At 39.7% G+C, this 22,579-nt stretch overlaps 1 protein-coding gene across 4 annotated transcripts in view; it reads left to right on the top strand.

Annotated features, from left to right (window-relative positions):
• The window catches only part of LOC108718003 (adhesion G protein-coupled receptor B3), a 521,962-nt gene that overhangs the window by 356,056 nt on the left and 143,327 nt on the right, over window positions 1–22,579 (top strand). For all 4 annotated transcript variants that reach the window (XM_041564704.1, XM_041564703.1, XM_041564701.1 and 1 more), the window contains exon 16: window positions 14,021–14,064. In XM_041564704.1, the coding sequence (XP_041420638.1) occupies window positions 14,021–14,064 (44 nt within the window). The remainder of the gene's footprint in view (window positions 1–14,020; window positions 14,065–22,579) is intronic.

Here is a 22,579-nt window from a genome sequence, read left to right as displayed (position 1 = left end):
CAAGGGCAAAAATGTATCTGAAAAATCTGCCTGTGTGTGCTTGGAAGAGATAGTGTAGGGGGAGAGCTGTTAGTGATTTCAGGGACAGATGATAGTAAGTTTGCTGGCTAGTAATCTGCTTGATACTGCTCTGTATTGGAGGGACAGAAGTCTGCAGGGATTTGAGGGACATTTTAGCTTAGGTAGCTTTGCTGGCTAGTAATCTGCTGTTCTCTTTAAACAACTGCCATACGTTGACCTTGTAGGCATTGTTTGCCCAGTTTTTTTGGACGCAGCCACTGAAGCACAGTTGCCAGAAAAAATATGCCATATAAATGCTGAAAATAGTCATTTTTCGCCATACGTTGACCTTGTAGACATTGTTTGCCCAGTTTTTTTGGACGCAGCCACTGAAGCACAGTTGCCAGAAAAATTATGCCATATAAATGCTGAAAATATAAATTTTTTTGGTTGCAGCCACTGAAGCACAGAGGCCAGAAAAATTATGCCATATAAATGCAGAAAATATGCATTTTTTTGGTCGCAGCCACTGAAGCACAGTTGACAGAAAAATTATGCCATATAAATGCTGAAAATATAAACTTTTTTGGTTGCAGCCACTGAAGCACAGAGGCCAGAAAAATTATGCCATATAAATGCAGAAAACATGCATTTTTTTGGTCGCAGCCACTGAAGCACAGTTGACAGAAAAATTATGCCATATAAATGCTGAAAATATAAATTTTTTTGGTTGCAGCCACTGAAGCACAGAGGCCAGAAAAATTATGCCATATAAATGCAGAAAATATGCATTTTTTTGGTCGCAGCCACTGAAGCACAGTTGCCAGAAAAAATATGCCATATAAATGCTGAAAATAGTCATTTTTTGCCATATACGTTGAGTCAACGTATGGCAAAAAATGACTATTTTCAGCATTTATATGGCATATTTTTTCTGGCCTCTGTGCTTCAGTGGCTGCGGCCAAAAAAACTGGGCAAACAATGCCTACAAGGTCAACGTCGTTGACCTTGTAGGCATTGTTTGCCCAGTTTTTTTGGCCGCAGCCACTGAAGCACAGAGGCCAGAAAAAATATGCCATATAAATGCTGAAAATAGTCATTTTTTTGGTCGCAGCCACTGAAGCACAGTTGCCAGAAAAATTATGCCATATAAATGCTGAAAATATAAATTTTTTTGGTTGCAGCCACTGAAGCACAGAGGCCAGAAAAATTATGCCATATAAATGCAGAAAATATGCATTTTTTGGTTGCAGCCACTGAAGCACAGAGGCCAGAAAAATTATGCCATATAAATGCAGAAAATATGCATTTTTTTGGATGCAGCCACTGAAGCACAGTTGCCAGAAAAAATATGCCATATAAATGCTGAAATAGTCATTTTTTGCCATACGTTGACCTTGTAGACATTGTTTGCCCAGTTTTTTTGGTTGCAGCCACTGAAGCACAGAGGCCAGAAAAAATTAAACCAGTAGGGTTTGCACCCTAGTTTGTAACGGTGGCGGAGGGAGGAGGAGGACGCTAAAGGACAGCTGTGTGTGGAGTCATGAGGCTTGAAGAGAAGGACAGCTGCATAGAAGTCAGAACAAGTCTTCCGGCGTGCAGTAACCCTCCGAGATCCACCCCTCATTCATTTTAATAAAGGTCAGGTAATCGACACTTTTGTGACCTAGGCGAGTTCTCTTCTCAGTTACAATCCCTCCTGCTGCACTGAAGGTCCTTTCTGAGAGCACACTTGAGGCTGGGCAAGACAAGAGGTTCATGGCAAATTGTGACAGCTCTGGCCACAGATCAAGCCTGCGCACCCAGTAGTCCAGGGGTTCATCGCTCCTCAGAGTGTCGATATCTGCAGTTAATGCCAGGTAGTCCGCTACCTGCCGGTCGAGGCGTTCTTTGAGGGTGGATCCAGAAGGGTTGTGGCGCTGCCTTGGACAGAAAAACATTTGCATGTCTGACGTTACAGACTGGCCAAAGGGCTTTGTCCTTGCAGGTGTGCTCGTGGCAGGATTACTGGCACCTCTGCCCCTGGAATGTTGATGAGTTCCTGAAGTGACATCACCCTTAAAAGCATTGTACAACATGTTTTGCAGGCTGGTTTGTAAATGCCGCATCTTTTCGGACTTGTGGTATGTTGGTAACATTTCTGACACTTTATGCTTGTACCGAGGGTCTAGTAGCGTTGCGACCCAGTACAGGTCCTTCTCCTTAAGCCTCTTGATACGGGGGTCCTTCAACAGGCATGACAGCATGAAAGACCCCATTCTCACAAGGTTGGATGCAGAGCTATCCATCTCCGCTTCCTCATTATCAAGGACTGCATCATCCACGGTCTCCTCCCCCCAGCCACGTACAAGACCAGGGGTCCCCAAAAGGTCACCACTAGCCCCCTGGGAAGCCTGCTCCTGTTGGTCCTCCTCCTCCTCCTCCACAAAGCCACCTTCCTCCTCTGACTCCACTTCTGGCACCTCTCCCTGCGTTGCAGCAGGTGCCTGGGTTCGTTCTGGTGATTCCGACCAGAAATCGTGCGCTTCCAGCTCCTCGTCACGCTGGTCTACAGCCTCATCTGTCACTCGTCGCACGGCACGCTCCAGGAAGAAAGCGAAGGGTATTAGGTCGCTGATGGTGCCTTCGGTGCGACTGACCATATTTGTCACCTCTTCAAAAGGTCGCATGAGCCTGCAGGCATCGCGCATAAGCACCCAGTAACGGGGGAAAAAAATCCCCAGCTGTGCAGATCCAGTCCTACCACCCAGTTCAAAAAGGTACTCGTTGACGGCCCTTTGTTGTTGCAGCAGACGTTCCAACATAAGGAGCGTTGAATTCCAGCGAGTCTGGCTGTCAGAAATCAAACGCCTGACTGGCATGTTGTAGCGCTGCTGAATGTCAGCAAGGCGTGCCATGGCTGTGTAGGAACGTCTGAAATGGGCCGACACCTTTCTGGACTGGGTGAGAACGTCCTGGAATCCTGGGTACTTGGAGACAAAACGTTGGACTATTAAATTTAACACATGTGCCATGCAGGGCACATGTGTTAAATTGCCTAGTCTCAACGCTGCCAACAGATTGCTTCCATTGTCACACACCACTTTTCCGATCTGCAGTTGGTGTGGGGTCAGCCACCGATCGGCCTGTGACTGCAGAGATGACAGGAGTACAGATCCGGTATGGTTTTTGCTTTCCAGGCACGTCATCCCCAAGACAGCGTGACAACGGCGTACCTGGCACGTCGAATAGCCTAGGGGGAGCTGGGGGTGCACAGGTGTGGAGGAGGAGAAGGAGGACCCAGCAGCAGAGTAAGAAGAAGAAGAAGACGAGGTAGAGAGCGATGGAGGAGTAGAGGTGGTGGCAGAACCGCGTGCAATCCGTGGCGGTGACACCAACTCCACTGTTGTTGTTGAGCTACCCATTCCCTGCTTCCCAGCCATTACCAAGTTCACCCAGTGGGCAGTGTAGGTGACATACCTGCCCTGACCATGCTTGGAGGACCATGCGTCAGTAGTCATATGGACCTTTGGCCCAACACTAAGTGACAGAGATGCGGTAACTTGGCTCTGCACATGTTGGTACAGGTGTGGTATTCCCTTTTTAGAAAAAAAATTGCGGCTGGGTACCTTCCACTGCGGTGTCCCAATTGCTACAAATTTGCGGAAGGCCTCAGAGTCCACCAGCTGGTATGGTAAAAGCTGGCGGGCTAAGAGTGCAGACAAGCCAGCTGTCAGACGCCGGGCAAGGGGGTGACAGTCAGACATTGGCTTCTTACGCTCAAACATGGCCTTCACAGAAACTTGGCTGGTGGCAGATGACTGGGAATGGGAACAGGTGGTCAAGGTGGAAGGCGGAGTGGAGGGTGGTTCAGACGGGTCAAGGAGAGCAGAGGTAGAGCAGTAAGATGCTGGACCAGAAGGAGTGTGGCTTTTAGTTTGCCTGTTGCCTTTGAGGTGTTGCTCCCAAAGTGCTTTGTGCTTGCCGCTCATGTGCCTTCGCATAGAAGTTGTACCTATGTGGCTGTTGGGCTTACCAAGGCTCAGTTTCTGACTGCACTCATTGCAAATTACAATGCTTTTGTCAGAGGCACACACATTAAAAAAATCCCACACTGCTGACTTTTTGGAAGTGTGCGATCTGGCGGTAACAGTAGAAGTTGGCGGAGTTGGCGGTATTGGCGGCAATGGCGGGTGCGTTGGCCGGCTGAACACAGGTGCCGATACATGTTGTTGCCCTGCTGATCCCTGCGGGCTGTCCTCCCTGCTTCTTCTAAGTCTTATTCTCCTACTGCCTCTCTGACTCTCCGTCTCTCCATCTGAACTACCCTCCTCTTGCTCTCTTCTACTAGGCACCCACAAAACATCAATCTCCTCATCATCATTCTCCTCAGATGCATCAATTTCTTCTGACACATCACAGAAGGAAGCAGCAGCGGGGACCTCCTCCTCATCACTCATTATGTCCATCTCTATCGTGTTCTCTGCCAGAATTAAATCTGGTGTAAGGTCCTCATCTCCTTCATCTTCTTCTGGCAATAATGGTTGCGCATTACTCAGTTCAAGAAACTCATTGGAAAATAACTCCTCTGACCCCAGTGAAGAAGGGGCACCGGTGGTGGAGGAAGTGTTACGTGGGGTGGCCATAGCAGTGGAGGATGAGGAGGATGTTGTGGTAAAGTTAGAAACGGTAGAGGATGGGGTGTGCTGTGTAAGCCAGTCAACTACCTCTTCAGCATTTTGGGAGTTCAGGGTCATTGGCTTTTTAAAACTGGGCAATTTGCTAGGGCCACAGGATTGCATAGCAGCACGGCCCCTAGCACGGCCTCTGCGTGGCGGCCTGCCTTTGCCTGGCATTATTTTTAAAAAAACAACAACAACAACAAAAACTCAGTTGGTTTTTCTGGAAACGATAATACACACAGCTAGATGGCGGGTTGAAGAAAACACTGTGCAAATAATGCCTACAAAGTCAACGTATACACTACTACAGCAGTGGATACGGATTACGTAAAATATATGAATGCTGCTTGAAAAAAAGTAACTCAAGTGGTTTTTCTAGAGACGATAATATTATCAATATTTAGACAAAATGTGAACAAGCTCACACAGCTCGATGGCGGGTTGAAGAAAACACTGTGCAAATAATGCCTACAAGGCCAACGTATACACTACTACAGCGGTGGATACGGATTACGTAAAATATATGAATGCTGCTTGAAAAAAGTGACTCCGGTGTTTTTTCTGGAGACGGTAATATTATGGATATTTAGACAGAATGGGAACAAGGTCACACAGCTCGATGGCGGGTTGAAGAAAACAGTGTGCAAATAATGCCTACAAGGCCAACGTATACACTACTACAGCGGTGGATATGGATTACGTAAAATATATGAATGCTGCTTGAAAAAAGTGACTCCGGTGTTTTTTCTGGAGACGGTAATATTATGGATATTTAGACAGAATGGGAACAAGGTCACACAGCTCGATGGCGGGTTGAAGAAAACAGTGTGCAAATAATGCCTACAAGGCCAACGTATACACTACTACAGCGGTGGATACGGATTACGTAAAATATATGAATGCTGCTTGAAAAAAGTGACTCCGGTGTTTTTTCTGGAGACGGTAATATTATGGATATTTAGACAGAATGTGAACAAGGTCACACAGCTAGATGGCGGGTTGAAGAAAACACTGTGCAAATAATGCCTACAAGGTCAACGTATACACTACTACAGCGGTGGATACGGATTACGTAAAATATATTATGGCTGCTTGAAAAAAGTCACTCCGGTGTTTTTTCTGGAGACGGTAATATTATGGATATTTAGACAGAATGTGAACAAGGTCACACAGCTAGATGGCGGGTTGAAGAAAACACTGTGCAAATAATGCCTACAAGGTCAACGTATACACTACTACAGCGGTGGATACGGATTACGTAAAATATATTATGGCTGCTTGAAAAAAGTCACTCCGGTGTTTTTTCTGGAGACGGTAATATTATGGATATTTAGACAGAATGTGAACAAGGTCACACAGCTAGGTGGCGGGTTGAAGAAAACACTGTGCAAATAATGCCTACAAGGTCAACGTATACACTACTACAGCGGTGGATACGGATTACGTAAAATATATTATGGCTGCTTGAAAAAAGTCACTCCGGTGTTTTTTCTGGAGACGGTAATATTATGGATATTTAGACAGAATGTGAACAAGGTCACACAGCTAGATGGCGGGTTGAAGAAAACACTGTGCAAATAATGCCTACAAGGTCAACGTATACACTACTACAGCGGTGGATACGGATTACGTAAAATATATTATGGCTGCTTGAAAAAAGTCACTCCGGTGTTTTTTCTGGAGACGGTAATATTATGGATATTTAGACAGAATGTGAACAAGGTCACACAGCTAGGTGGCGGGTTGAAGAAAACACTGTGCAAATAATGCCTACAAGGTCAACGTATACACTACTACAGCGGTGGATACGGATTACGTAAAATATATTATGGCTGCTTGAAAAAAGTCACTCCGGTGTTTTTTCTGGAGACGGTAATATTATGGATATTTAGACAGAATGTGAACAAGGTCACACAGCTAGATGGCGGGTTGAAGAAAACACTGTGCAAATAATGCCTACAGGGCAAATAATGCCTAAAAGGTCAACTTATACACTACTACAGCGGTAGTAAAATAAAAAAAAGTAAAATAAAAAAAAATGAATATTAAAAAAAAAAATTAAAGTTGGTGCTGCTGAACTACTAGGAGCAGCAGATTAGCACACCAGTCCCACTCCCCAACACTGCTAGACTAATAGCACTGGGCTCTTATAGTAGTAGTAGTAGTAGTAGTAGTAAAACAACAAAAAAATAAATAAAAGCAGTCCTTACAAGGACTACTGTTATTGCAGCAGTCAGCAGATGAGATCAGAAGCAGGACAGCTGCCCACTGCAGCTACATACAGAGCACTGCAGTAGAAGGTAGATTACTAGCCAGCAAAGCTACCTAAGCTTAAATGTCCCTCAAACCCCTGCAGACTTCTGTCCCTCCAATAACAGAGCAGTATCAAAACGATTACTAGCCAGCAAACTTTCAACTGTCCCTGAAATCACTAACAGGCAGCAGCTCTCTCCCTACACTATCTCTTCAGCACACACAGGCAGAGTGAAAAAACGCTGCAGGGCTTCGGTTTTTATAGGGAAGGGGAGTGGTCCAGGGGAGAGCTTCCTGATTGGCTGCCATGTACCTGCTGGTCTGGGGTGAGAGGGCAAAAAAAAGCGCCAACAATGGCGAACCCAAAATGGCGAACGTCGCGCGACGTTCGCGAACTTCCGGCGAGCGCGAACACCCGATGTTCGCGCGAACAAGTTCGCCGGCGAACAGTTCGCGACATCTCTACTGTGCAGTACTGAATGTCACAATCCTACTCAGTTTACATATAGGGGTAAGAATATATAGTAAGAGAGACATGAATACTTTTCTGGTTTGCCTGTTACTTTTGTAGCTAAATACATATTTAATAATATTGAATATGCATGCTTACAATAAGTTTGCAAATTACAAAGTAATTTTCATGATAGTGTGTAATATTTAATTTAAAAGTATGATAATAAAATAATTTCAAATGTTTTAGCAATGTTTTTAAGACGATTATGCAGGCATTTTATCTGTGCACTTGTAATACAATTATCTACATTAAAAGAACTAGAAAGTTATAAACATAGTTTTGATTTGTTTGAGCTCAAAAAACGATAAAAAACATAAATTATTCTTAATATAAACAACAGTCAAAACCCTATTCAGTGAGCTCAAGTCAAATAGTGGGGTATAAAGCCCCTTGAACAGCCCCTTGAATTCCACCTCTGAAAGATTCCTATAATGTAGGACCTGTTGTTACAAAATATATGCATTTCATAAGTCTTATGAAAGTTTGATTTATCTAGATTATCTAGACATTATTAATATTATTATTATTAATAATAACATGTATTTATATAGCACCAACATATTGTGTAGCACTGTAAAGTAAATGTGATTATACAACTAAATCACATGAATTATATACATAGAACATATGGGGTTACATACATCACAATCAATACCGGTACAAAAGGTGAGGAAGGCCCTATGCAAAAAAGAGCATACACTCTAAAGGAAAGGGGGTAATACACAAGGTGTGGGAGTGGGCAAGATTGAATTAAGCGGGTGAGAAATGTGGTACTGTATGTGGTGTTGCATTTGGTAGTTAAGCAGAGTGAGTGAAGGCTTCTCGAAAGAAGTGCTTTTTAAGAGATTTCTTGAAAGCAGAAAGGTTGGGAGAAAGTCGGACAGACCGTGGGAGAGGGTTCCAGAGGTCGGATAAGAGAAGAGTTGAGTAGCAGGTCAGTAGAGGAGTGTAGTAAGCGGTTGGGTGAGTATATAGAGATGAGTTTAGAGATGTAGGGTGGGGCAGAGTTATGAAGTGCTTTGAATGTCAGGGTCATTAATTTGAATTTGATTCTGAAAGGTAGCGGAAGCCAGTGCAGGGATTGACAGAATGGCATGGCAGAGGAGGAGCGGTTGCCTCACAGCAGTATTCATTATGGACTGGAGAGGTGACAGTCTCTGGAAGGGAAGGCCAATTAAAAGAGAGTTATGGTAGTCTAGACGTGATATGACAAGAGAGTGAATAAGAATGTTGGCAGCATCTTGTATAAATTATCATATTTTGGATATGTTCCTTAGGTGGAAGTGATATGATTTAATAAGTGACTGGATATGAGGAGTGCATGACAGGGCAGAATCTAGGATAACCCCAAGGCACCGGGCCTGGGGAGAGGGGGTGATATTGGAATTGTTAGCTATGATGGATACTTCCGGGATGTTACAGGTGTTAGTTGGAGGAAAGAGAACCAATTTAGTTTTGGAGAGGTTTAATTTAAGGTAGCATTGCGACATACAGGTAGAAATAGCGGACAGGCAGGAGGAGACACAAGTTAGGAGTTCTGGGTTGATATCAGGAGATGAGAGATAGATCTGAGTATCGTCAGCATACAGGTGGTAGTGGAAACCATACGAGTTGATTAATTTGCAGAGGGAGGAAGTATAGAGGGAGAATAGTAATGTTCCCAGGACAGAGCCTTGAGGAACCCCAACAGAAAGAGGTAGGGGAGAAGATGCTACTCCGTTGTAGGAGGCACTGGAGGAACCATTGGAGATGTAAGAAGAGAACCAGGACAGGGCTGTGTCACGAAGGCCAAGCGAATGGAGGGACTGGAGGAGGAGAGGGTGATCTACAGTGTCAAATGAAGCTGAGAGATCAAGCAGTATTAGTAGTGAGAAATGACTGTTGGCTTTAGCGGTTAAAAGGTCATCAGTTAGTTGAGTCAGGGCAGTTTCAGTGGAGTGTTGTGGCTTAAAATCAGATTGTAGGGGGTCCAGCGGATTATTGTCAGAGAGGATAAGGTTTTCAATCCTGAAAATCTTTTGCATTCACTTTTGAGCTGGATTATCTTTTTGTTTTAGAAGTTAGGGGGGTTCACTTGCTTCTCTTTAAGTTAAATGTATGTCTTGATCTGTAAAGTAGATAGCCAGTACCAAACTGTGGCAGCATATACCAGTGGTTTAGTGTGTGTGTGTGTGTGTGTTCATAATTGCAGTTGCAGTTCATAAACATAGATAAGAGATTATCTTTTAATGCACTATGCTAACCAAATAAGTATCCATGAAAAAATATATCACTCCCTCTTTATTAAAGTGCAGTGTTTTTAGCACAGTAAGCTCCATTTCATATATTATACGTGCCATTGTTTATTACATTGCTGAGACTGGATTCACAAAAATTATGTATAAATGTCCCTTAGGACACAATGAAAGTTCTGAAGGACACAACCCAGTATGTCTTAAACATTAAGGATATCTGTCAGATCAAATCTTGCATTCACATTGGCTAGCAAAGGAAGCAACACTGTTTACATAGGCTACATAGTTAGTTTTGGCTGAAAAAAGACAAGTTCAACACCTAGAATTAACCCCAGTGCACATGCATCATAGACATAAACAGACCTGTCAATACACTCACATACGGTATATAAATTGTAAGTACTGTTAACTATATTAAACTAATTGTAGATTGGTTTTTAGAAAAACAAAAGTGTTCTCCATTGAATTAGGCCTTTAGCTGCTTATCAATACATTCTTTTTTAGGCCATAAGCTGCAAACCAGTGTATATGCTTCCAGATAGAAGGGGGCATCTTAATAGGGTCATATTCCATCCCTCAAATCTAAAAAATGCATACTAACACAAATAATATTGGCCTATTTTACATGCACTGTAGATTCTAAATTCCTGTACCTTGTCTTTACCCTGCCCTGCACATCATTTTATGTTTGCAAAGATGATAGTAAATATGGTTCCAACTCTTACTAAAGAATCCTTTTTATCTGATAGAGGCTATTCCCATCAGTAAAACATAGAATGCATGACTTTATATATATATATATATATATATATATATATATATATATATATATATATATATATATATATATATATATATATATATATATATATATATATATATATGTGTGTGTGTCAGTTTTTTATTTCATTTTTCATTTCCTTTACATTCTATTCCCATTTGCAAGGCCAGTGAATGAAGTTATATGAACACTTGTTGCTCTAACAGTGCACATTTTGATCACTGGATGCAACCTAACAATAAACCAACTGATAATTCTGATAACATTTTCCAGTATTAGTGATATAGGTTATACTAGTAGTTGATTTACTTATTATTTGACAGTTCCTGTATATTGAAATAACTGAAAATACTGGGTGCAGAAGGAGTACAGAGTTTAGAAGGAGTTAATCACACAGCACAGTATGGTTAGTGAAGAAAATATATGTATATAATTGTAATAAAAATGAAGAATCCTCTTGATAGGAAAGGAGCAGGGAGATGATTAAATACAGATTTGATTTCCGGCTACATTAACAGTTTGCATTGCACATGGAGCTAAGCATTGTCTGTTAAAATGAAAGGATTTTCTTTTATCCTTTTTGTGGGATTTATGTTCTGCAAACTGGTGGATTATTCTCTCTATTTTTCTGCATAATGCACTAAGCTGAAGAATACACAGAATGATTTCCAAACCAGTGCTCTCTATTTTCATCATACATGGTTGTCCATTTCACTTTCATTTCATTTCCTCCCCAAAGGGATGTACTATAGCAAAAGGCAATTTCTCCACTTTTCAACTAAAACATTTTTATTGCATAAAAGAGAAAAAATGTAATTGTATCTGCCTTCATAATTCCTTATGTATTCAAATTTATTGTGATGAATTGATTTCTGTTTTAATAATGTAGAACTGCAGGCTGAAAAAGTGATATCAGCTAGATTAGAATATGAAAACAATATAAAGGCCATGTTAAACACTTAGGGGCAGATTTACATAGGTTCAAATGTAAATCCTTCTACTTCGAATATCGAAGTCGAATGATTTACCGCAAATAGTTTGATCGAACGATGGAGCGGAAATTGTTCGATCAAACGATTAAATCCTTCGAATCGTTCGTTTCGAAGGATTTTAATCCATCGATCGCGATTTTTCTTCGACCAAAAAATAGTTAGAAAGCCTATGCCGACCTTCCCCATAGGCTAACATTGCACCTTGGTAGGTTTTAGGTGGCGAACTAGGGGGTCGAAGTTTTTTTTTAAAGAGACAGTACTTCGACTATCGAATGGTCGAACAATTTTTAGTTCGAATCGTTCGATTCGAAGGTCGAAGTAGCCCATTCGATGGTCGAAGTAGCCAAAAAAAACATTTGAAATTCAAAGTTTTTTTTCCTCTATTCCTTCACTCAAGCTAAGTAAATGGGCCCCTAAGTTTCAACATTTGTTGCTGAAATACTGAAGATATTTTAAGATATTTTATTTTGTAGATTATCAGCAATCACAGATTTATGTTGATTCTGCTTAGTTAGAGGGACATTAAAAGGGTTGTACTGCTGGCTTGCAGATTCTACCTTGCCTTAGCTGATGCCTACGTCTTGCCATTTATTGGTTTCTTTTAAAAGTTTTCCTTCCAGAACTCCAGCAATGAATATGCCATGATACAAACTCTAGTACTTCCCTTGTGCCTGTCACTTGCTTCTACACACTTGTCCCCTTATTTTGTACCTTCCCTCATTCCCAGTCATTTTTCTCTGGACCCCCAGTTCACCGTCACTACTTATAATAGCAAATACTATAGGAAGCAGCATCTATTGAACTTAGTTTTTCACTCTATATTACCATAACCATTAACTATAATAAAGTACATCTATTAATTGTTCATTAAAACTTATTCATCTGTACCAGCACAACTCGGTTGTACAAATGATGCTTCTTTCAGGGCCAAGCAGCCTTCGCGAGGTGAAAGTTAGGACCAAGGAGGAAGCTGCAACACAAGCCGGCAGACAAAGTCCAATTTACATTATACAATAGATTTAGGAAGCTCAAGCTCTAATCCAGGCAAAAGTCAGGGCAGGCAGTGATCACCATAGTCACAATCAAAGGGGGAGAGTTTGGAACCAGGAGTCAAGTCAGAAAAGTAATTTAGGCACACCAGGACCTAACAACCAATTTTGGCACCAAACTCTGAGAGATTATATCATGTCACCGCATTGGCGCTGCGTACCATGTGATGTTATGGACACTACCATCTTGGACGTGGCGCTGAAGAGGAGATATGTGCCACCTGGCACTCCTAACAGCTTCAAACACAGCTGAGGACCTAACCTAGAGACTGTGTTACTTACATAAGGATTTACCTTTTTTACTCTCCTTAGAAGAGCACAGGTTACTGCTGCTTCCTAATTTTAATTCCTAGAATTTCTGTATTTTATAATATAGTATAACACACTGTACTATCTACAGATAGCTATTTTATACTAGTACCTGCATATATTACTCCCTGAAACTATCGTTTTTTTGTTGCAGAATAGACAACCCTGCTCCTTCCCTACCTTGGCCCCATATGCCAATAGGAGAGAGTCAACATAGCACAATGCAAAGAGAATATAACCTGTGCAAGGGTGGTGACCGATTTACATATAGCATAATAGTATCCATGTACATAAAATATTGCATGCACAGACATGAGTCAGAAAAAAAAAAATATATATACAGTTGTAGATATATAAAGAAAAAAGTATAACATTCTACAGATCTGCTTGGTTGATCCTTTATTGAGTTCCATACTATTTTCTTTATATCTTTCTTTCAGCCAGACATGTAATTTTTAGTGTTGTGTGTGCTTATTTGTACTTTCCATGAATGACTGGCATCCTTAATTAATTGTGCTGTAAATTCAATCCATTAAAAATCAATCATTCTACTCTTTTATATGCTTTTATTTTTTTATTGAAATGTGCCTATTTTTCTTGCAAGTAGTTAAAATTTTGTTTCCATTTCCTAAACTGCTTTTGAAACCCTGTGCTTGTTTAAGTATTTACATTACACCTGTATGTTGTTATATGTTTTTCTGAAGCATTGCTTCAAACACCTTTGTTAGACTGGATTAAACAGATATTCTTGTATCAGAGCATTATGTAGATACAATATATTCTCTGCAGGTATTAGTAGAAACAATCTAGATAAAAAATGACACAGATGGCAATAGGAAATTATATTAAATAACCCCTAAAATATCTTAAATTTGGAGCTCAAGACATAAAATTAGAAGAGGTGGATGCGCCATTTGCCCACACTGCTAACCCACTATAGACCTCCTGTCCAAATTAACAAAAGTTTTTACTAATTTCTTTACCATATGCTTTGGCTGTTTGCCTTTTGCTTCCAACAGGGAGACTGAAGAACAAATCAGGAGAGCTTTTCTGTGAATGATATTATTAGTGCTGTTACTATCAAAATATATTTTGTAAAATATATGACACGTTGTATATTTTTTCCAGGTATTAATAATGAAATTTGACCTTTTGTATAGAAAACGTACACATATATCGCTGTATACCTAAACGTGAAGTTGATATATATTTGTAATTTTTTTTTAGGGTACTTTAAAGCCATACTGTGTTCTTTGGGATGATGCAAAATCGTAAGTATCTAACATTTAAAAAAAACTATACTATGTAGATATGGGAATCTGTTATCTGGAAACAAATTATCCAGAAAGCTTTGAATTACAGGATGGCCATCTCCCATAGATTCAATTCTAAACAAATACATATCATTTAAAAAAAAATTATTTCCTTTTTCTCTGAAAAAATAAAACAGACTCTGCATGATCTTAACTAGGATATAATGTTTAAATACTTTTTTTGTTCAGATTAGAGGAAGGTCCTGGAAAACCCCAGGTCCCAAACATTCTGGATAACAGGTTCCGTATGTCTACTGTATATAAATTGTTGTTTATGTATATTTGCCTTTTTCCCTGCGAGTTTAATTAAGTACTTAATGAATACATGGTATACGAGAGGTAATACAGATAAATTTAAACATATGCAAAGATCTGTTATAGATGTGGTGCATAGTGATTTTACCTTAAGGGCGTTTATCACCTGCAGTCATCCATCAATAAATTAAGTTTACCAGTACTGAAGCTCAGCCCATTACAAAGGATATTCTGAATTCTCGGCTAGATAATTTTTTGTTCTGGCAGAAGGCATATTTATTCCAAAACACAAACCCAAATCAAATGTGACATTGAGTGCAATTATTTTGCAGACATGACTATACATGAACCCTTTTCATGCACAGCTAGTTTTGTGGCTTTGTGAAACCGACACTTGACGGCCTGTAGTGATGCCTTCTAGTAACTTTGTAGGTACTAAGTGGTGATGTGGTTTTAAATGAAAGTCTCACCTTAAATGATGTTGCTCTATCATTCTTGGCATTCAATATCTTTTTTATTTTTGCTGCACAGAATAACCTCCACCTTAATCAAGGAAGGGCACAAAAAAAGCAAAACCAATATTGTTGTTGGTTTGATTTTTAAATAAGCAAATTGTATTCAGAATGGATTACATTCCTCTATTCTACACCACTTTAGAACTGCTCTAGAGATCAACAACGTGTTAACATATAACATGTGCCCTTGGATAATCCTAAATAGAAATTGCCATTTTAGGAATCAAGGGCCACTCCCTGGGACCCTATGATTCAAGATGCATAAACCAAATAAACCATGCATGTTGGGTTACAAGAGCCAATTAATGGTAAAAGTTCTGTGGCTTCCACACGTCTTCTTCTTTGGCTTCCACACGTCTTCTTCTTTAGCTTCCACACTTCTTCCTGTTACAGTTAGAGCTGCAGTATTTCTGGTCAGGTGATTTCTGAGGCAGCACAGAGAATAACTTAAAAAGGGGGGCTCAAGGGAAAAGATGTAAAAAGGGCAATATTTACTTAAATATATATTCTACTTTGGTAAAATTTTAATTTCAATATGCCACTTAATAGGATATGAACTGTTGCTTAAGTATTCATTTTGGCGGTATGGTTTTCTTTTAACCCAGTCCTTGATGCCTTCCAAGCTCAGCCAAACTTCCCCTGAAATTTGAGGAAAAAAAGATCCTTTAAATTAAAACAGTAAAGTTTTAACTGCTACAGTTGCTATCAGGAAAACAAATTTCAGCATTTGCATTTCCTGGCAATGAAAGAGTATAGTACATGAGAGCAGAGTCATATCATTTGACTGCAGCTGCTGTTTGCTGTACTTTAAATGCTTGCCTTCCTTCAGTAATGTATTTATAGATTAGGTGTTTGTATTTTGACCAGCTTTGCAAAACTAGAAAACAGTTTTTGTTTGCCAGCATATTTGACAGGTGATTTATCAAGCGACTAAAGTCAATCACACAACAAGGCAAAAACTGACATTTTAAATATGTCATTAAAAATATCTCATGAATATGTTTAATATGTTTAAGAGCAACAATCAAAGATTTTCTTAAATTTCACAGAGCATTTCACCAGTAGTTTGATAAGGTTGGATTTTAACATCATAAAGCATAAAATTATATTGTATTTGGGCCAAGTTAGGACTAATGACTAAAGCTGACAATATTTGTCTTTTTGAAAATTGAGCTAAGCTCTTATAATATCTATATATATATCTATATATCTATCTATACACATATATATATATATATATATATATATATATACACAATATATATATATATATATATATATATATATATATATATAGCTTTTCAAGATGGACCAGCACTCCAGTTTGTTCAATCAAACGTGAATATTTATTTGAATAGTCACTCTCGTGTCCAACGTTTCGGCCCACATCTGGGCCTTTATCCTTGATAAAGGCCCAGATGTGGGCCGAAACGTTGGACACGAGAGTGACTATTCAAATAAATATTCACGTTTGATTGAACAAACTGGAGTGCTGGTCCATCTTGAAAAGCTGCATAATATCATTTGACCGGGCACCCACTACGAACTGAGAGGGTTAAAGTGCAGGTACTTTCTGAACTTATATATATATATATATATATATATATATATATATATATATATATATATATATATATATATATATATATATATAAATACACTATAAGTCAGACAGGTGTAGAAAACGGTTACATTTCAAAAAAGTTACATAATATCCTCAGAACTTAAGGGTTCATTGTGGTATACGGTTATAGCAACATCGAATTAAACAGTATAGTTCAGTAGAAGATACAATTATTAAGTGCATACAGGCTGTGAGTACTCATACTGAGTCTCTGGGGGGGTCCAATGTGTTTTCATAAAGAAGGTAAATATACCGACCCACTTGGAGGCGAACTTTGGAACAAGAAGCAGGAGTCAAAATGTGATAGTCCGAACGGAAAGGCTAGTGTGCGATGCTTACAGTCACACATAGTACTGAAGGAATCTGTCAGACCGGCCGGATCATCTCCCCGATGTATATTACAGGTGAAAAGTCAGAGTTGGATGAGGTGGCCAATCCCACCTCACGTATACGAAGGGGTGTGCACGATTCTTGCGCATGAATGTGGAGACGTGCGTTGTTAGGCATCCGGATCATAGTAACCTAGGATGGAGACCTTCGCTTGACTGTGCAAGTGTAGATCTTAGTAGTGCTGTGGATTTGTGTCTCAGAATAAAGGAATTTGCATATCGTGTCACTGGTTCTGTTCATAGGGGACCGTGAAACCTGTAAGGGGGAACAAGGAAAAGAGAAGAGGACGGGAAAACACAGAGGGGAGGGTAGTATGGGGAAATGGAAAGGAGGAACGGCCAGTGACCACAAATCATCGGTCATGGTGTATTGGGGAAGCACATTTGAGCTTTAGTGAACACACTCTTAGGTATAGACTTTAGTGGAACTATTTACCAGGGCACTGTTACGTACATGCTAGGGTACTCCCTCTCCCTATAGATTGGTATGGACCACTAGATCTGTCCAAAATTGGTGTACCCATTTGGAGTTAATCAGGTAAACCTCTGTGCTCGGAATAAGGAGGTAGATTTGGCAAAAGATCATGCGTATTTATTTTAAAGCCTGTACCGTTCCAGCTCCATGTCCATATATCGAGTGCACTGGATAGTTGGCATGGTCAACCACCTTGTTAATATGAGGGGCTTGGAGACACACTGCCCTTCCAAACTAAGTGCACCTGGGTAGACTCAAATCCAAAAAGAACGAGTGGATAGTCCGCTTTAGAGAGAGTGTTTAATGTGTGCTCATAGTAGTTATGGGAGTAAAGTCACCGTTTTATCCTGGTCCGTGAATAGGGGGGGGGGGGGCAAGAGAGGAAAAAGAAAAGTAGAGGGGAGGGATGTGAGGGAGAAGCAGGATTCCATGGAGGCCCAACAGAACATACGTTAGTGTATGTACCTTGATATTCAGTAAACATGGGATCACAAGGAATCTGTAGGAGGATAAGACCCCATGTGCCCCATTAAAGTCAGTAGAGGGGCATATGAAATTAGTTTGTTTAATCCCCTGGGGCTAAGTGTGTCGAGGCGGTGTATCCAGCAAATACACAAGGGGGGTTGTGGGAGCACCCGCATTGCTAAGTAAAAATATATAGAAGTATAAGGGAAGTGCTACTGGCATATCCAAATGGGTCAGTGCACATTCCCTGGGCCCCTGTCTAAGTAATTCAGTAGAAATGCAAATGCATGTGTTAACAAAGTCAGGGGTTTTTAGTTGCAAAGTTATGATCATAAAGTTGAAAAGCCACCATACCACATCAAGGTAAACCCCATATTGCGGTCCCTAACTTGTTTACCTACCAGTCATAGTATTGAGGATCCTGTGTCTCTCTGCATAATAGCATTAGTAAAGTAAAAAGTAAAAGTCTGCTGAACCTTGGTTTCTGGAGGGCTAAATCCTCCGCCGCTGCTGAATTGCAGCTTTTAAGAGAGAGTGATTGCCCAAACCAACGCCCATTTTTGACAAAAATGTATAAATATGGTGCAGTTAAAAGCATAGGGCCACTATTAATTAATAGGGGTGGGTATGGGGGGTGCTACAAGCCACAAGAAGCTTAGCCAAAGCTACAGGCTGTAAAAGCAAATACACAAGGGGGGTTGTGGGAGCACCCGCATTGCTAAGTAAAAATATATAGAAGTATAAGGGAAGTGCTACTGGCATATCCAAATGGGTCAGTGCACATTCCCTGGGCCCCTGTCCACTTAAGTTCCGTCTGAAGCAGCAGGCGTTCCTGGTCACCAACACGAACCGGTGCTGGGACAAAGTCAATTATCATACTTCTTAAAGAGGCCAGTGTGTGTCTAGAGTACACAAAATGTTGGGAAACAGGTGTGTCACCAGATCCTTTCAGGAGTGCTGCTCGTATTGCTGAACGATGGTTGGCCATCCTATCCTGGAATGTCATAATAGTTTTGCCAACATAAACAAGACCACAAGGGCATTTAATAATAAAATGCCCTTGTGGTCTTGTTCATGTGGGCAAAACTATTACGACATTGGACCCCCCATAGACTCAGTAAGAGTACTCACAGCCTGTATGCACTTAATAATTGTATCTTCTACTGAACTATACTGTTTAATTCGATGTTGCTATAATCGTATACCACAATGAACACTTAAGTTCTGTGGATATTATGTAACTTTTTTGAAATGTAACCATTTTTTGCACCTGGAAGGTCCCCATAGACTTAGCAATCTTTTTTTTGGTCGAAGAAAAATCGTTCAATCGATGGATTATAATCCTTCGAATTGAACGATTTGAAGTATTTAATCGTTCGATCGAACGAATTGGGGTAAATCCTTAGACTTCGATATTCGAGGGATTTCCATTCGGCAGTCGAATATCGAGGGTTAATTAACCCTCAATATTCGACCATAAGTAAATTTGCCCCTATGTGACGTCAGTACTTCCCCTTTCCCGCCACTGTGGGTTTAAATATTTGGTTGTTGTTATGTTCTTGCACTTTGAGAAAGGCTAGAGTGCTAGCCGAAACGTCAGCTTCTGTTTGCTAAATAAAACTTTTATTAGACTGATAAGACCTGTGAGTGCTCGCTTTTTTCCTGGATATATATCTATATATATATATATATAATATATATAATAGCGAAAAAATAACACACTCAACAGGCTCAGTTTTAATAGAAAAACAAAAGAAAGTCCAACGTTTTGATCACATCATAGTGATCTTCCTCAGGGAAAAAAATTTCCCTGAGAAAGATCACTATGATGTGATTGAAACATTGGACTTTCTTTTGTTTTTCTATAAAAATCAGTTACTGTAAATCAGCCTGCTGCGTGCGGTATGTGACCATATTAAAGCACGATGCCGCAGGCCGAGTGCTTTTATACAGGTCACATAACTCCGAGGTGACTTCTGATATCTTTATAAATTTCTAGTAGGGGGTATATTATGCATTATAATCTACATTTTGTGGGGGGGTCAGGACGTGTGGCGTCAAATTCCGATGTGCTGCGTCAAATTCGGTGGCCTGGGGGCCCCTGTTATGACATCAGAACGCACCGTTTATATGGATATAATTTACAGTCTGGTCCCATAGGGAAATATATATATATACACATACCTGTATATATATATTACAGGTATGGGATCCATTATCCCAAAAAAATATTATCCAGAAAGCCCAGAATAACGGAATGGCCATTTCCCATAAACTACATTTTATTCAAATAATCCAAATTTTTAAAAATGATTTCCCTTTTCTCCATAATAATTAAACTGTATCTTGATCTTGTTTCAAACTAAGCTATAAGTAATCCTTATTGGAAGCAGCCTATTGAATTTATTTAATGTTTATATGATTATGTAGTATATCCAGAAAACCCCAGGTCCCGAGCATTGTGGATATCAGGTACCATACCTGTACACACACACACACACATATATATACCAATGCTGCAATGTAGAATTGGAATCTGTGTTTCAATTTCCGTTAGTAGATGATGCATATATGTGTGAGTTTGCTTCAATTTTATCCCACAGTCCCAAATCCAGGTTGGTAGGTTAAATGGATACTGCTGAAATGTACCTAATGTGTCTGTGTCAAAGATCTGTTTAAAATGTTAGCATTATATAAATAAACAGATAGTAATTCATGCAGACAGAGACAAATGAAATATGCTGTAATGAACTTTACCATAGTCTGTTTACCATAGCCTACCAGTTAAACCATGGAAAGAACAGCAGGCACTCACAGATCCCACAGACAGGAGTCATGTAAGAACTGCAGACTGTATTTTAGGCAAATAGGGGAAATAAACAAAACCTTATGTGCTTTGTGCACTTAAACGGTTATTTATTAAAGGTGCACAAAGAAAATGGCATTTTATAATATAATATTTTAAAATGTTTGATAACAGTAAAACTAAACATCTAACAGACAAACTAAAAACAGCATATACTTCCGAAATAATATCCCATGAGTCCAGTAGTAAAATGATAGCTTGACCTGCCATTGAGAGAGCATCAGGTGATAATCAGACATAGTCAATTAAAGCCACTGTCCCTAGTGTGTTTCCAGCTGTGCTTGTGTCTCCACAATAATAAACAAACTTTGATTCTTTCTTCTTTAATATATCGACCCAGAAAAGAATCTCTACTGGGATCCGTGTTGACCTTTACTGCAGAAAATCACTGTTACACCAACTACTAGATGCACAGACTTTCAGCTAATCATTTATTTAGTTAGTTTGTTTTGATTTGAGCGTATTCCTCTGTAATACCATTTGATCCAGTTTTTAGTGCAGTATTTATCATTCGTTATGTAAATCGTCGGGTGTGTAATCTATTTTACATGTATTATTGTCTCAAATAACATAGTTACATAGTCAAATCATATTGAAAAAAGTCAAAGTCCATTAAAGGGATCCTGTCATCGGAAAACATGTTTTTTTCAAAACACATCAGTTAATAGTGCTACTCCAGCAGAATTCTGCACTGAAATCCATTTCTCAAAAGAGCAAACAGATTTTTTTATATTCAATTTTGAAATCTGACATGGGGCTAGACATTTTGTCAATTTCCCAGCTGCCCCTGGTCATGTGACTTGTGCCTGCACTTTAGGAGAGAAATGCTTTCTGGCAGGCTGCTGTTTTTCCTTCTCAATGTAACTGAATGTGTCTCAGTGGGACATGGGTTTTTACTATTGAGTGTTGTTCTTAGATCTACCAGGCAGCTGTTATCTTGTGTTAGGGAGCTGATATCTGGTTACCTTCCCATTGTTCTTTTTTTTTGGCTGCTGGGTGGGGGGGGGATGGGGTGATATCACTCCAACTTGCAGTGCAGCAGTAAAGAGTGATTGAAGTTTATCAGAGCACAAGTCACATGACTTGAGGCAGCTGGGAAAATGACAAAATGTCTAGCCCCATGTCAGATTTCAAAATTGAATATAAAAAAATCTGTTTGCTCTTTTGAGAAATGGATTTCAGCGCAGAATTCTGCTGGAGCAGCATTATTAACTGATTTATTTTGAAAAAAATGTTTTTTCCCATGACAGTATCCCTTTAAATTCAACCGCTCCAAATGAAAATCCAGCATCCATAAACAAACCCCTCCATTGTAATCTCTTCCCTTTTTAAAATACTGTATTTCCCTTACCCATTGGTACTCAATACAGCCAATACGAAGCGAATGCCTCTGGAAATATTTGCAGTGCAGGTATGGGATGCATTATCAAGAAAACCGTTATCCGGAATGATCTGAATTACAGAAAGGCCATCTCCCATAGACTCCATTTAATCTAAATAATCCAAATGTTTAATTGATTTTCTTTTTCTCTGTAATAATAAAACAATACCTTGATCCAAACTAAGATACAATTAATCCTTATTGGAAGCAAAACAAGTCTATTTGGGTTTATTTAATGTTTTTATGATTTTCTAGTAGACTTAAAGGAAAATTATGTAGGTCTCTATACAAATATATTGCATAAAACAGCTCATATGTAAAACCCTGCTTTATGTAAATAAACCATTTTCATAATAATATACTTTTTATTAGTATGTGCCATTGGACAATCATAAATAGAAAATTGCCATTTTAAAAAATAAGGGTCACCCCAGGGATCCTCGGATTCACAGTGCACACAAACAAACCATACCTGTACATGTTTGGTCACATGAGCCAATTAA

This window comes from Xenopus laevis, chromosome 5S (assembly GCF_017654675.1).
Source record: "Xenopus laevis strain J_2021 chromosome 5S, Xenopus_laevis_v10.1, whole genome shotgun sequence".
In the NCBI taxonomy this organism is placed as follows: Eukaryota; Metazoa; Chordata; class Amphibia; order Anura; family Pipidae; genus Xenopus; species Xenopus laevis.
The sequence above is the reverse complement of the archived record's forward strand: the minus strand, read 5'-3'. Positions and strand labels throughout refer to the sequence as shown.